General features: G+C 34.4%; 1 protein-coding gene across 4 annotated transcripts in view; it reads right to left on the bottom strand.

Annotated features, from left to right (window-relative positions):
* Positions 1-16,929, bottom strand: part of PCDH9 (protocadherin 9) — a 1,142,043-nt gene that overhangs the window by 722,166 nt on the left and 402,948 nt on the right. For 2 of the 4 annotated variants that reach the window (XM_025263175.3, XM_025263179.3), the window contains exon 3: positions 4,621-4,722. The exons of the other annotated variants lie outside the window; for them this stretch is intronic. In XM_025263175.3, the coding sequence (XP_025118960.1) occupies positions 4,621-4,722 (102 nt within the window). The remainder of the gene's footprint in view (positions 1-4,620; positions 4,723-16,929) is intronic. 4 annotated transcript variants of the gene reach the window in all.

Raw genomic sequence — 16,929 nt, 5'->3', positions numbered from 1 at the left:
GTATGGATGTGAGAGTTGGACTATAAAGAAAGCTGAGCACTGAAGAACTGATGCTTTTGGACTGTGGTGTTGGAGAAGACTTGAGAATCCCTTGGACTGTGAGGAGATCAACCAGTCCATCCATAGGAGATCAGTCCTGAGTGTTCATTGGAAGGACTGATGTTGAAGCTGAAACTCCAATACTTTGGCCACCTGATGGGAAGAGCTGACTCATTTGAAAAGACTCTGATGCTGGGAAAGATTGAGGGCAGGAGGAGAAGGGGATGACAGAGGATGAGATGGTTGGATGGCATCACTGACTCAATGCACATGGGTTTGAGTGGACCCTGGGAGTTGGTGATGCACAAGGAGGCCTAGAGTGCTACGGTTCATGCGGTCACAAAGAGTTGAACATGACTGAGCGACTGAACTGAAATGAACTGGAGGAATACTGTCCTAAGGTTATGAATGTGAAATGTAAGATGTGGTAATAGTTTAATATATTGTAGTTCTCTTACCACATGGTCCACTCACTTTCCATTTGATGTTTTGTTTTTTAAATATTTCCATCAAATCACACACTGGGTTGTTTGTGAAACCAATCATATTTAACTTCTATAAACTTCTTAATCCAGCAAAACTTGTGTTATAAATTTACCTAAAGGGTCAAAAATATTTCCCTTATCAAGATGGTTTTCCCAATCTTGGCCTATAGATTTATAGCAGTGGTCCATCCTGGGATATCTTAATCAACCATCTGCACCCATGAATTTCACACTTGTGATAGCTGCCACATTTCCAAAGTCTGGCAGCTAAAGTTCACACATTTTAAAACTCTTCCACCAATCTTCCTAACTCTTAGAGCTAAGATTTTCATCTGACATTGATTTTTGGATTTCTTTGCTACAAGAAAAAAAAGTCTTATCTCAAAAATTCATACACTGAACACTAGACCATTTTGTAAAAATACTTTAGCTCAAGCATCAAAAACAGTGACAGGGAGCATCTACTCATACTGAGATGCAGTCTTGTGTGAATTCCAATAACTATGAGACATTTTCCTACAGATTGCAGAGTATAGACACTGAGAGCTCTATCTGTTTATGCTTAATGCAGTTTACTGGGAAAAGGGAATTGAGTATAATAAAGGGAAATAACAATACAATTTATAGATCAAAGATGCTTTTCAAGGGTAATATGCATTTATGGCATGAAAACAAGGTACATTCTTTTTTTTTTTTTTTTTTTGGCCTCTATTTTAACCATTATGGTGCTCTGTGTTTACAATGACAGAGGCTTGACAAGAAGATAAAACTTAAACATGACAGTTAGTTTAAATTCCACACCTTACTTGAAATCTAATTTTGGAACTATTTTCTTTGACACTTGGCTTGGAAAAATTTTATGCAGCTTGAAGTTAGCTATTAGATCACTCCAGGATCAGAAAATCTGGATCGAATTCTAGTGCTTATCTCTAGCTAGTTCTGTGACCCAGGGCAAGCTATTCCATCTTTCTAGTCTTCAAATTATGCTTCAGTAACATGAATATATAAATGTGATGGTTCCTAACAGGCAAATATCCTGTGATTTTTTTTTTTTCTTAGACATTACCACAGGGTAATTACCTTGAAGCTTCTAAAATCTTGCTGGTCTGGTTTACTCCGTTTTCATTAATTACTATTTGTGTGATTTTGAGAAAAATTACATAACCTCTGCATGTCTCAGTGGTCACATCTGTTAAAAGGTAATGATAATAATACTACCTACCTAATGGGATTGTTCTCAGGATTAAATGAGCTATATTTTAATAATACTAATATCAAATTTTCCTGTATTTATTTATATATATATATAAAGGAGGACACACATTAAAAAATCATAAATTAACACTTATTAGCATTTAATTCGGAGAAGGCAATGTCATCCCACTCCAGTACTCTTGCCTGGAAAATCCCATGGACGCAGGAGCCTGGTAGGCTGCAGTCCATGGGGTCGCTAAGAGTCAGACACGACTGAGCGACTTCACTTTCACTTTTCACTTTCATGCATTGGAGAAGGAAATGGCACCCCACTCCAGTGTTCCTGCCTGGAGAATCCCAGGGACAGGGGAGCCTGGCGGGCTGTGTGGTCTATGGGGTCGCACAGAGTCGGACACGACTGAAGCGACTTAGCAGCAGCAGCAGCAGTAGCATTTAATTAATAGCCATTTTCCCCTAGTGGTACATAAAATCATAGCATGTTTTATACTCAGAAATAGATTAGATGAAATTTTTTAATACATATGGAATGCTTAGAATAGTGTTTGGTATAAAAATTGTCCAATAGCTGATATTAAAATCTCTCTGTACATAATAATTGTTATGTATAAATTAAGAGGGATAATTTAAGTGTGATTAAAATCTTGCTAGTCATATCAGCTTTGGTTTTATTTTATATCTAATGTCATAGTATAAATTTAATAGTTTCATTTAGATTAATAAACATGAATTGACATAAAATATTATTTTTTACTTTAATGAGTAGATATGATACAAATGAGTAGATATTATACAAATTTTTACTTGAATTTGTAGATATGATACAAATGAGTAGATATGACACAAATATTTTTAAGAGCAAATATGCCATTTTTTTACTTAAGTTGATTAAGAAGGGAAAATATAATTGTTAGAAAATTGAAAATTAAGAATATACTTATGTTTACCTAAACTTAGCTCAGTATTTAATATGAAGAAAAATAACAGCATAGTGCAGGAATCAACTTTGCACATCATAATTGCCTTTAGTTATAAATTCTCAGCTTTGATTTTTGGAGTCATAATATAAATCAACATCATAATTCTGAGTATCATTTTTTCTTGGCAATGTTCCTTAAAAATTTAGTCAAATAAACTCTATATAAACTGTGTTTCTGTGCTTTGGAACTTATAAAATATCTAGAGAAGAAAAAAAAATTGGTTCATAGAAAATTATTTTAATTATAACTCATTTATTTTCTACACAAAAGTAAGAAAAGTGTTCAATTAATGATTAAATCCTAGAGGTCTCTGGGGGATATGGATTCTTTACTCAAAACATGCAGAAATGAAAATGATATAAAAATGGATATAATTCTTAGGAATTTAAAATTGGATTTTAATGGGTTTAAATATCTGAATGGGCCCTTTAAAGATTTACATGAACGTTTATGAATGAAACATTTATTTCTTCAATAGAGTAATTGAGTTATTATTGGATGAAATAAAGGTGAGTAATAGCACAAATCCCTGTGTTCTAGACTCATAACACATAGTGATGAGGAACAATCAAAGGGTTAAAAATTATGATTCTTCTCTCAACTGTCAAATGATTAAGATTTTGGAGAAAGAAATATAAAGAAAATAAAAGTAAAATGGGAAGAAGACTATATTCTGTAGTTTAGAAGAATGTTGCTAAATAGATCTACACAAATAAAAAGAAAAATACATGGAGAAAGAATTAGGGGATAAGCTTCCCCAAATGTCACTTTGTCCACTTCAGTTAATGGTATATCCAAAAAGAAGTTGCTTGTCCAATCAAATTTCTATTAACCAAAGTAGTTTCTCTGACCTACATTAAACCTGGGGCTTTGACAATGATATATCCCTTTAGTTGGCAAAAAAACACTGTACTGTTAACAATAATCAAAACATTTTCAATACATTTAAGGGAATAGAGGAAAAAAAAAAAAAAACTAGCTTCAATGAGAAAATAGAATAAACATAAACACACCAGAACACACATACATTTACACCAATACATATGCTCTATCAATCCATCATCTTTTACATCTATGATAGGGGAAAATAGGTGAAACAATTATGTGTGCATTAATATTAGAGTCAACTATTAAAGCACAATTAATTAAAAATGTGGAACTTTTATTGCACAATGTGAACATACTTAGCACTATTAAACTATATATTTAAAATGGTTAAAGTAGTAAATTTCATGCTACGTGTTTATCACAATTTTTAATGAAAAATAATAGATTTGTACATTCAGCCATACTAGAATAATTGGTACTGTAATAGCTCTCCCAAAAATAAAAATAAATAAATAAATAAAAAGATATTATACAATGAACACATTAAGAGAAAAAAGAAAAAAATGATTATTTTTATTTTTAATTCAAATATACAGGAAAATAAAGGATCAAGCTGAGAAAAAGTCATTGAAAAATAAAAGATTAATGAAAACCCCAATTTAATCTCTTGTTATTAAACATCATTGTCTTCCTTGAGTACAGCAGGTTAAGCAAGTCAATCTTTCAACAAATGGATGTGGGCATTTTTAGCTCAACTAATAAAAATGCATTAAAAATATTTAAAAAGAAAGTTGCCCATTACTGTCTCCAAAAATTGCTGAAAAGCAACACTTTACAGTCATTGACAAGAGCACTATATTTTATAGTTGGACCATTACCAGAAGAGAAAAGGTTATTCTTTCCTTTTGTTCTAACAGTTTATTTTAAATTGTTTTAAAAAGATACTAATATAAAAATATGACCAAAAAAGAAGGTCAGCAAAGAACATATTTATAAGTTAACTTAGAGTATTTAAAATCACTAGGAAAATGTAAACTGCTCAGTACCAACATGATCTCCATAGAATTATGGCATACCTCGTAATGGCCTTCTTCATTCTCCTGAATATGGAAACCCGCAGAGCTGGGACATTTCTGAGGAGTGACAGGAATATTGTCACTTTTGTTGTGTGAGTTACACTGAAAGAGATTACCAAATAATTGTGACAAACTATTCTATATTAAGAGTGTCTATTGAGAGACATGGTTTGCTAAGCTTCTAATGAAGGAGGTTCCTGTGAACTATCAGGGGTCTTCCTCAAGTAAGTACATGCATTCATATTGAGCCTTTACCAAAAAGGTAAAAAATGGTCCCAGGATAAACAAATTGTGTTTTCACTAAAACTAAAGAAATCTAAGATGTAATTATTTTACTCCTTCTATTGCAATATTTACTTACTATATTTACAACTTTAGTAGCTAAAACTTGTATGATGTAATTATTTGTGTGAGGTATTATTCAAATGCTTGATGTATATCACATATTATTAAATTGTGACATAGATATTATTATCCCCAGATACAGATGAGAGAAATGAGACATAAAAATATTTCTTTTCCCAAAGTTGGGCTACTACTCAGATCATTCTTCATATCTTCCATATCTATGTCCTTTATAAATGATACATTTGAAACAGACAAAACTGAAAAATTAAAAGTTAAAGGTCTTAAAGTATTATTTCACATTTTTTCTGTAGCAAATGCAAAATATTTTTAAAAACATGTTGACTAAAATAATTCACCTATAAATGAATATGAATTTTAAAAAAAGATATCATAGAATGGCTTGGCTTTTCTCCATGAAAATATTAAAATGATTATTTACCATATTCCTCCAAAAGTTGTTTTGTGTGACAACAAGATATAATTTACTTTCTGTTATCCTTGCCTCCTTCTTTACTAAATCTCTTACTAGTTTCATGGCTGCTTGATCATTTATTAAACATAATATTGGGTTTCTAAGGTCTCCACTTTAATAAAAAACATTGTAGTGGCTCCCCAAAAGGCTCATCACTGACATATAACCTTTCCTCTCCCATAAGACTACAAAGGTATGTATAGATTTTTATGACATAAGTAGGGGAGATAATATTTTTCAAGGTAGAATGCCACTGTTTTGGTTCACCAGTGAAATTTTACTTTCCCCATCCCAAAAAACAAACTTACAAAATTACTTTCAAAAACATTTTCAAAAGCAAGTGAGTTTTAGAGTTTAGTATAATCAAGGTCAGTATATTTTAATCCCAAAACCACCATTTTATATTTTATATATTTATACGTATTTTAAAATATTCACATTACATGTTTTAAAGCTTTAATGTTTTTATTTTAAACTCAGAGAAAGAGCAAATATTCTGAAAATAATTTCAAAATATCCTTCATTACATTTCAAACATCTCAATTATTAATTACCTCATTTATTTTTGTTTGTTTAAGAGACTCTGCAATATAGCAGAGTAAGAAAGCATGACTCTGAAACCTAAGCCTATATTAGAAACCTTTGTATGAAAAAGAATATATGCCTGTCCTCTCTACAATAACATCATTTTAACCCTGTTTAAAACCTACCTCCTCTAGGAACTTGTTTTGGGTAATAAAACAAATGGTGATTGCATTTAACCTCTGTTTATAATCTTAGTGACTTAGGTATAATTTGTAAAACACTGGTCTGCCAGTATTAAATCTTAGAATGTGCCTGAGTTTGTGTGAACAACTTCACTGTTAATTATGAAGGTCAATCTTTGGTATCTCTCCACAATGAGAGATACCAGCTTTCAAAAAAGTTTAGGTTTTAAAAGTTATCTTCATCTGTGATGGTCTTAGACATTTTAATCTCTCAATTCATGTCCCTCACTTTTCCTCATATCTATTCATGCTGATTAATCTTTTTAAAACCTCTCATGTATTATGCAGTTTTTCTCCTTAGAAACATTTCCGCAATTCCTGTGGCCCAGCAGTGGTTCTCATTCTGTCTGTATGTAGAATCACTCAGGGAACTTTAAAAGTGTCGCTGACTGAGCCCCACCTCACGCCAGATAAATTAGAGCTAAGGCAAAACTATTTTTGAAATCCCCAGGTAATTCTTTTGTGTAGCCAAGAGTTTAGAATCCCTGGGTTAAGGTTTTCATTTCTTTTTTTTTTTCCATAATATACATTTTATTTTTTATTTTTGTTTTATTTTTTTTTAAATTTTATTTTATTTTTAAACTTTACATAACTGTATTAGTTATGCCAAATATCAGCCATTAAAAAGAATACATTTGAATCAGTTCTAATGAGGTGGATGAAACTGGAGCCTATTATACAGAGTGAAGTAAGCCAGAAAGAAAAACACCAATACAGTATACTAACGCATATATATGGAATTTAGAAAGATGGTAACAATAACCCTGGGTACGGAGACAGCAAAAGAGACACTGATGTATAGAACAGTCTTATGGACTCTGTGGGAGAGGGAGAGGGTGGGAAGATTTGGGAGAATGGCATTGAAACATGTAAAATATCATGTATGAAATGAGTTGCCAGTCAAGGTTTTCATTTCTTTTCTGGCCTCAGGACACTATAGGGAATTTTAGCCTCACTCCTCTTTCAATCTGATCTCTTGTTAATCCTTTTCCTTATTTAACCCATTGTGGATTAGGTGATTATTTTATTTTATTATTATTATTTTTTTTTTGATGCCTCACAATGCCTCTGAAATTGGAAAAAAAAAAATCCTATGTTTGCATAATACTTTATATCTTTACATATAAATTTTATGTATTATCCACAAGAAACCTCTGCAGAGAGAAGAAGAAAATGTAATCCTACTTTAACAGATGGGGAGTGCAGAGGTTCAGATAAGGCCTCTGTGCAAGGATTTGACCATTGAAATCACTCCTATGTAACAAGACTTGGGCTTTGGCTATCCTGACATGTCTCCCTTAAGGGATTTATTCATTTGCTTATTCATTCACATCTTCTATTCTATTTGTTCATTTGTTTGATCATCAGATATTTGCTGAGTGCATGCTTTGATTCAGGATTTTAGTGTTTCACCAAGGTATGGTATTTCATATCTGCAATGGTCTCACACTAGCAGTGAAGTCATAATTGGAAACAAAGAACCATCATGATAAGCATAAGTTGCTAAGGGACAGAGAAAAGAGAACTGTGAGACTCCAGTGAGTCTAGTCTTGAAAAATGTGCTGAGGGAATCATGGCCAGTACATTTAGGACAGAACAATCAGCATATGTAAAGGCTAGAGACATGAATTCCCCAGACTTGCCTATGAGCTGCAAGTAGTTCAATAATGCTTTAACCATGGATCGTGTGAACTATGCCATGAGAATAGGGACAGGGGTTATTAGTACATGAAATTTAATGGTTAGACCAATGATGAGAAGTTACAGAATTGGACTGTAATATGAGAGATGACAACCAAATAATGGAATGGTACTTTATATACAATGGGTGCCAAAGGTGAGCTTTTATCTTCATTCCTTCCCTACTTCCCTAAGGCAGTGATATTATGTAAGCAAAACGAATGCATTTGCAATACAACTTACATTCAGGTAAGTCCTTCCATCTAAACAAGATTTTACCACAATCCCTTTCTTGAGTCTAATTATTTAGCAGCCTCTTATAAACAGAGACATTAACAGAATAGTTAATGGCATCCAAGGAAAAGTTTAATTCACTGTAATGTTATCACTTTTTAAACTTTTTCAGTGTTATAAGGCCTCCAGGGATTACAAATCTATGAATCAGAGTGAAAAAGAAAGCAAAAATAGCACTGTAAAGAATATTTTGAGAGCCAATATTATTAATAGCCCAAACATTAAGGAAACACATTCTTAAGGGAAAAACAATTTAATTGCTATGTATTTTTCCCAACAAATTTCTAGTTCAATGACAGTTACAGCTGAAAATAGATTGAAAGTTTATTTAAAAGTCTTGAGATTTCATCAACTAAAATTTTTCCATTTTCCAAATTTGATACAAATAACTATAAAATGAGTTATGGTCAAGATAGATTTGCTAAATCAGATTTAATATTGAGGGATTCATATGTACATCAAACTTAAGAGAGGTAGAGTTCTCTAACAACAATCATATTAAATGGAGATCAATGTAAATACATTTATTTTATACTTTCAATTCTATTTGATATTTTCCATTTAATAGTATCTATTTTATTATGTGTATAACTCTTCCCACCCTTAAACACTTGTCATAATTCCTGGGAAATTGTCATTCACTCTCAATAGAAATACCTACACAAATCTGGCTCATAATAAGGAATATTAGTTCTTTCATTTTTGATACAAATTCCTAAGGAAGTACTTCATAGTCAAAATATCAAGAGAAAAACTACAACAGTAACAAAAGCAACAAAAGTTTTATGAAAAATTTTATAACCATTAAGTTAAACACTGCTGTTTTCTTTGCTACAAAGGGGATTCTTTACATGTTTCCACCCAACTCTATAGTAGTAGCCTCTTACTCCTCCTACGTTCTTGCAAATTCAAGGTTGTTTCCCCAAAATCAATAGTGTTATTATAAAATCTGTGCAGTCATTATACAGGCGGCCACCTTGTGTTTTTATGCTATAGGTTTCATTAAATAACAATTCCTTTTGTTAAAGCTTCTCACAGAAACTATTATTCCTACTCATTTTAAGAAACTAGAGATTGCTTTCATGAAGAGTTAGTAAACATTCTTCAATTTTTAATACAAAAGTTCTAAACATCAGTAAAACATTTGCAGAAACGAATCTAAAGACTTGTCTGCACTTGGTATCTTCAATCTCTCCACCCATTCCTTTGTACAGCCCATGTGTGTCAAGTTTTTATCACCTCTTATAGTAACTGAAGGGCAATTCACAGTCCTCTTCTCACTTGACACAACTGATAATTCCTTCCTTCCAGATGCATTTGTGTCACTCGCCCTGCAAGGGCCCACAAACACTCCTGGATGTCCTTTTATCGCTCATGCTTTCCTTCTGGAATCATGTAACTGTTCATGTTGGTATTGTCATTGCTAAAACTGAAAAGTTTGGAGAAAATGAAGCTTACTTCCTTAGGAGGTACGTTTTCTGATGGCATTCTCCACTGGTTTCCAATTCTAAACTACTTTCTCAAACAGACACATGAACCATTTACTATTCATAAACAGACAAAGGAAGGGCTTTTAAAATGTTCCTAAACATGCTTATATCAAACCATATATTTTTATGAGTATTTCAGGAAACTGATGAAGTTTATATTTTAAGAGATCCACAGCATATGCTCCGATTTCTGAAAATTTGTTCTAATCAATGAATGTCCTGAAACTTACTCTGTCTCAAATCAGGAAGCCTTGAGCTTGTATTTCCTGTTTGTCTCTAATATCTTCTATGAATCCTTCTTTATTGGCTTATTGTTCTGTCATTATTAAATACGCTTGGAAAACAAAGTTAAAATGCTCATCAAGGTATGTTAACACATAGGTAGATGCCTTGTGTAATGCATATTTTGATTTAAAATGAAAATGCAGTATAATAAATTTAAAAGCTAAACACCACATAAATAATATTTGGTTTTAAAATCATAGAAATACAGATGGCTAGAATATATATTAGTGTAGAGATTACTTATATAGAATAAGGAAAAATGATGAACCATAAAAGGATCCAAGGGCTTCCCAAGTGGTAAAGAACTTGCCTATCAGTTCAGGAGAGGTAAGAGACATGGGTTTGATCCTTGGATCAGGAAGATCCCCTGGAAGAAGGCATGGTAACCCACTGCAGTATTCTTGCCTGGAGAATCCCATGGACAGAGGAGTCTGGTAGGCTGAAGTCCATGGGGTAACAAAGAGTCAGACATGACTGAACCAACTGAGCATGCATGCAGACAAAAGGATGCAGAAAGGAATGTCACCTGCGTCAGTAGCGTAAAGGTATCTGCTTGTTTATTTTGTTTTAAAAAAAAATGCTTTGCCCCTCTTCTTTTCCTTAAAAAATTATTTTTCTTAAAAAAATTGGAGACAGAAATATCATAAAATATTAACATATGTTAATTCTGGGTACTAGGGACATATGTATTTTCCTTACTTCTCTTTACTTTTTCTGAGTTTTTCAAATACCTGAAAATGAGTCAGTACATAGAAAAAGAATTAGCATGATTTTGTTAAAAATTTGTTCTATCCACTTCAACAAAATTGTAGATAATGGTTATAAAAAGGGCTTTATAATCTATAAAATCTTGAAATAATGCATCTTCAGAAGTAAAGGTACTATGTGGAAGATAAATCTCTTAAGATCTGGCTCAGGATCAATCCTCTCCTTTTCAGTAGAAAATGCTTTTCTAAAGCTAGTTGAGGAACATGCTGGTTTTCTTCCTAGGGTACTGTGGCTACTTTCTCTGAATATGTTTTGTTTTCTTTCACTTCACAAGAGAACATGATCCTCCTGTTGACAATTTACTACAATGCCTGCAGCATTATGAGGTATTTTATAAGTATTTTAAGTGAAAATTTTAGGTGAAATGAAAGAATACATGAAAAAAAATGCAAGACTTTTTACAGAGACTTATATTCACCTAGATTATTTTGGCTTCTAACTCCCTGGGTAATAATTTCTTGGTAGCTATTTTCTTTATTCTTTTAGTCTTTTGTCCCCAGCAGACAAATTCATTGCAAAATGAGTATTCCCCAAACCTACATTTTGTGTTGTAAACGCTAAGACAAAAACATAGTACGTTCGTCTCATAGATTGAGAGAGTACCTGTAGTAAAAACAATAAAAAAAGCAATAGATTTAGTCATCATGCTTTGTTTATCAAACTGGACCTTTAGTAATTCATGAAGTGAAGTGGAGTGAGGTGAAAGTCCCTCAGTCGTGTCCGACTCTTTGCAACCCTGTAGACTATACAGTCCATGGAATTCTCCAGATAAGAATAATGCAGTGGGCAGCTGTTCCCTTCTCCAGGAGATCTTCCCAACCCAGGGATCAACCCAGGTCTCCCGCAGTGCAGACACATTCTTTACCAGCTGAACCACAAGGGAAGCCCTCAGTAATTCATGGCAGGAAGCAATTTCTTCAAAATAATATGTCACGTAAGTGGATACATTTGAATTGATCTACCACATATATGAACAAATTAGCTCCTGTTCAACTTCTCGGCCCTGCACAATTTGACTACCCAGGAGACTTTGCCCATCCAGTCTTGGTTCTTCCAGGGCATCAGACACCCCAGGGGTATGCAAGTTAACTGGGATCTACTTCAAAACTACTTGAACTGGCCAATAACCCTCTGCTTTATGTAAATTCCCCTCCACTCTATTCACAGTCCCCATCCTATATCTCCTTTCAGTCTGGAGATAGCCTTTCTTCTCCTTTCTTGAGGTCCCAAAGGTACATCCTCCCCTTCCATCCTTAATAGCACTTGCTTTCTCCTCTGTCCCAACAAGCATTTCCATTTTTAGTCCAGGTTTACAGAGGCTAGCCAGATGGAGGCAGTCACTGTTGCTCAATGAACAGGGAGAAGTTGACTGCTCCATGTGGAATTTATGAGAAAACAAAGGCTGATTTTATATAGCCTTTTGGCATAGGCCATTAAATAGACCAGATGGCTTCCCTCAATTATAGTTTCCTGTAACAAGTGGTATTAACAGACAAAAATAAGTATTTCTTCTTGTGCATTTTGTTACGCAAGCAGGTTACTTTTAAAATATTAGTATAATATTTACTTCTAGCTACTATTATTACAATACACTAAATGGAGTCAATTTATTCTGAAACAGTTAAAATATAGGAATATTTTGTAAAAAATCATAACAAATATAAGTTTAAAAGAGGATTGGAAAAATAAGAATGTGGAATTAATGTTTGATGAAATTCAGTAAGTAATTTAAGTTAAGTATACCAGATCACCTGATTTGCCTCTTGAGAAATTTGTATGCAGGTCAAGAAGCAACAGTTAGAACTGGACATGGAACAACAGACTGGTTCCAAATAGGAAAAGGAGTACATCAAGGCTGTATATTGTCACCCTGTTTATGTAACTTATATGCAGAGTACATCATGAGAAACACTGGGCTGGAAGAAACACAAGCTGGAATCAAGATTGCCAGGAGAAATATCAATAACCTCAGATATGCAGATGACACCACCCTTATGGCAAAAAGTGAAGAGGAACTAAAAGCCTCTTGATGAAAGTGAAAGAGGAGAGTGAAAAAGTTGGCTTAAAGCTCAACATTCAGAAAATGAAGATCATGGCATCCAGTCCCATCACTTCATGGGAAATAGATGGGGAAACAGTGGAAACAGTGTCAGACTTTATTTTTCTGGGCTCCAAAATCACTACAGATGGTGACTGCAGCCATGAAATTAAAAGACGCTTGCTCCTTGGAAGGAAAGTTATGACCAACCTAGATAGCATATTCAAAAGCAAAGACATTACTTTGCCAACAAAGGTTCATCTAGTCAAGGCTATGGTTTTTCCTGTGGTCATGTATGGATGTGAGAGTTGGACTGTGAAGAAGGCTGAGCGCCAAAGAATTGATGCTTTTGAACTGTGGTGTTGGAGAAGACTCTAGAGAGTCCCTTGGACTGCAAGGAGATCCAACCAGTCCATTCTTAAGGAGATCAGCCCTGGGATTTCTTTGGCAGGAATGATGCTAAAGCTGAAACTCCAGTACTTCGGCCACCTCATGCGAAGAGTTGACTCATTGGAAAAGACTGATGCTGGGAGGGATTGGGGGCAAGAGGAGAAGGGGACGACAGAGGATGAGATGGCTGGCTGGCATCACTGACTAGATGGACGTGAGTCTGAGTGAACTCCGGGAGTTGGTGATGGACAGGGAGGCCTGGCGTGCTGTGATTCATGGGGTCGCAAAGAGTCGGACACGACTGAGCGACTGATCTGATCCGATCTGATCTGATCAGATGAAACTTTTTCTCCCTTTGTTTAGGAATTCTTCATTAGCTATTTCAAAATTTAATGAACTCTATCATAGATTGACAGACATTTTTCAAACAATTGTAACCATTTAATAAAAAAAGTATAGGTGAGAGGTATCATAACCAAGAAATAGCTTTCTCCCAATGTGTTATTGCTTAAGTGGTATTTAAAAGCAATACATCGGTATAAATATCTTTGGTTACCAAAAATATTTAGCAACTCTGTATATTGTTCATTTCCTGAGGATACCTGAAAATTGCATACTTTCCTTCTAGGCAATGACTTTCAAGGCTTTTTTTAATGGACAATTGACAAATGCAGAGCTTGAGATAGAGATAAAGATATATTCCCAAAAGAATCGTAAAGTTTTTGAAGGGGCTACATTAAGCTGAATTTTATCTTCTTTTATCAACATAATACTTAATGAAGTTTGGAATAAAAGGAAAATATTTTATAGTTCTATAGAAATTTTGGTAATTTAGTTAAAAGTTAAGCAATAGTATCCTATGTCAAAATTATGCAGCAGCTTTCCTCTAAATGTGTAACAGCAGAGCAAACTTCTGCGAACTGAACATTGAGTGTGCCAGGGTGCTGGCTACATGAGTGTGAACTCAATTTTGCTAAATAAATAAATACATACATGAATAAGGTCATATATTTCCTCACATCCAGTTATAAATTGTTTTATAAGCAATTACTACTAAGCTCTCTAATATAATACAGATAAACTGGATACAGTTGTAGGTCATTACTCACCAAGGAACAGCAGTGCAAAACTACCTTTATGAAGACCACAAATTGTAGCTTTCTGCACATTACAACATTTTCTTTAAGTGGTTCATGGATGTTATGTAGTTTTATGTACCCCTTTTGACCCAGTTGCTATAGGCATGCATAGAAATAAAAACCCTCAGAAAGTACACTTCAAATACTAATATTCTATGCTTTATAACTTCTCTATTGGTTTCTTCCTTGTATTATTACCTTACTATAAAGCCATTTCACAAGAGCAGTAAGACATTGAAAGATTTTAAATTACAAAAGACTGCCTGTTATGTTGCTTGAGCAAAGCCTCATTAATGCCAGTCAGCATTGCATACTGCAAATTAATTCTGCATTTTAAATACATGGAACCCTTTACAGCTCCAGACACTTAGGAAGAGAGGCTAACTTCTGTCTAAACATATTCTAAGGAACACAATAACAGACATTTTCAGTACCAGGATCAATCAAGATTATTCATGCTATATTTTTTATTCCAGACAATTTTTTATAGTTTATGTTTATCTTTTTAATTTTTGCTATAAAATCCCTTATAATTTTTCATGTATTTATAACTTAATTTTATTTATAGTTTGAAGGGAAACAAAACTAAAATTGTCTCAACACAAAAAAAATAGAGTGAGTAAAAATAGTTTTAATATTTCAAATACAAAGGGAGAGGTCATTTTAGAAATGTTCATTTGGAATTTGAAAATGATCTTTCTGTTATATTTCTGGCCTGATTTGAAATCTTCAGGGAAGGAAAATGATGAGTTTCATTTTCACTCTTAGGTAATTAATGTCCACGAAAGTCAATGTATTTTTTTTTTAATTGGTTAATATTTCCAGGGAATTCTAAAAGAGTATCAAATACAAAGGTAAGGAACTAACAGAAGCAGAAGAGATTAAGAAGAGCTATAAAGTATACACAGAAGAAATGTGCAAAAAAGGTCTTAATGACACAGATAACTATGATGGTGTGGTCATTCACCTAGAGCAGAACAACCTGGAGTGTGAAGTCAAGTGGACCTTAAGAAACAAAGTTAGGAACAAAGCTAGTGGAGGTGACCAAATTCCAGCTGAGCTATTTCAAATCCTAAAGATGATGCTGTTAAAGTGCTGCACTCAACAAGTCAACAAATTTGGAAAACTCAGCAATGGTCATTGGACTGAAAAAGGTTGCTTTTCATTCCAATTCCAAAGACTGTTTCAAAGAATGTTCCAAATACCATATGATTGCACTCATTTCATATGCTAGCAAGGTTATGCTGAAGATCCTCAAGCTAGGCTCCAGCATTATATGAACTTAGAACTTCCAGATGTACAAGTTGTGTTTAGAAAATGCAGAGGAACCAGAGATCAAATTGTGAACATTTGCTGGATCTTGGAGAAACCAAAGGAGTTCCAGAAAAACATCTGTTCCATTGACTACACTAAAGCTTTTGACTGTGTGACTCAAAACAAACTGTGGAAAATTCTTAGAAATGAGAGTATCAGGCCACCTTACCTGTCTCCTGAGAAACCTGTATGCAGGTTAAGAAGCCGTTAGAACTGGACATGAAACAACAGACTGGTTCAAAACTGGGAAAGGAGTATGATAAGGCTGTGTGATGTCATCCTTCTTATTTAACATATGCAGAGTACTTCTTATGAAATGCTTGGCTGGATTAACACAAGCTGGAATCAAGATTGCCAGAGGAAATATCAACAACTTCAGATATGCAGATGACACCACCCTTATGGCAGAACCTGAAGAAGAACTAAGGAGCCTCTTGATGAAAGAGAAAGAGGAGGGTGAAAAAGTTGGCTTAAAGCTCAACATTCAGAAAACTAAGATCATGGCATCCAGTCCCATCACTTCGTGGCAAACAGATGGGGAAACAGTGGAAACAATGGCAAGGAGATCCAACCAGTCAATCCTAAAGGAAATCAGTCGTGAATATTCATTGGAGGGACTGATGCTGAAGCTGAAACTCCAATACTTTGGTCCCCTGATGCAAAGAGCCAGCTCATTGGAAAAGCTCTTGATGCTGGAAAAGATTGAAGGCAAAAGAACAAGGGAGTGAAAGAGGATGAGATGGTTAGATGGCATAATTGACTCAATGGATGTGAATTTGAACAAACTCCCCAGGAGTTAGAGGATGACAGGGAAGCCTGACATGCTGCAGTCCATGAGGTTACAGAGTCTGACAGGATTTAGTTACTGAACTCACTTATTAGTGAATATTAGTATTAGTTTTTGGCAACCCACTCCAGTACTCTTGCCTGGAAAATCCCATGGACAGAGGAACCTGGTAGGCTGCAGTCCATGGGGTCACACAGAGTCGGACATGACTGAAGTGACTTAGCAGCAGCAGTATTAGTTTATAACATGTGCAACTTACTGGCATTGGAACACACAAAAACTTTATACAAATCTAAGTAATAAGTGAGTTCAGGGATATAACTACTAGGGCAAGTTTGTATGCCTGACACACTGAGGTCAAACAAACCGGAATGTCAGAATTGGCCCAGAGAATAGTATATTGCAGGGCCATGTAAGGGTAGCTCATGCTCTAAAAATCCCAAGCTCCATGAAGAGATTAGGCAAATCATTTTTAAAAACCAGATGAGGGAAGGGAGGTCACAGGGTATGTGGTCAGTTTATGCACAATTCTCTGGC

Source organism: Bubalus bubalis, chromosome 13 (genome assembly GCF_019923935.1).
Source record: "Bubalus bubalis isolate 160015118507 breed Murrah chromosome 13, NDDB_SH_1, whole genome shotgun sequence".
Taxonomy (NCBI): Eukaryota; Metazoa; Chordata; class Mammalia; order Artiodactyla; family Bovidae; genus Bubalus; species Bubalus bubalis.
Note: the sequence above shows the minus strand (reverse complement) of the source record. Positions and strands in the feature narration are given on the sequence as shown.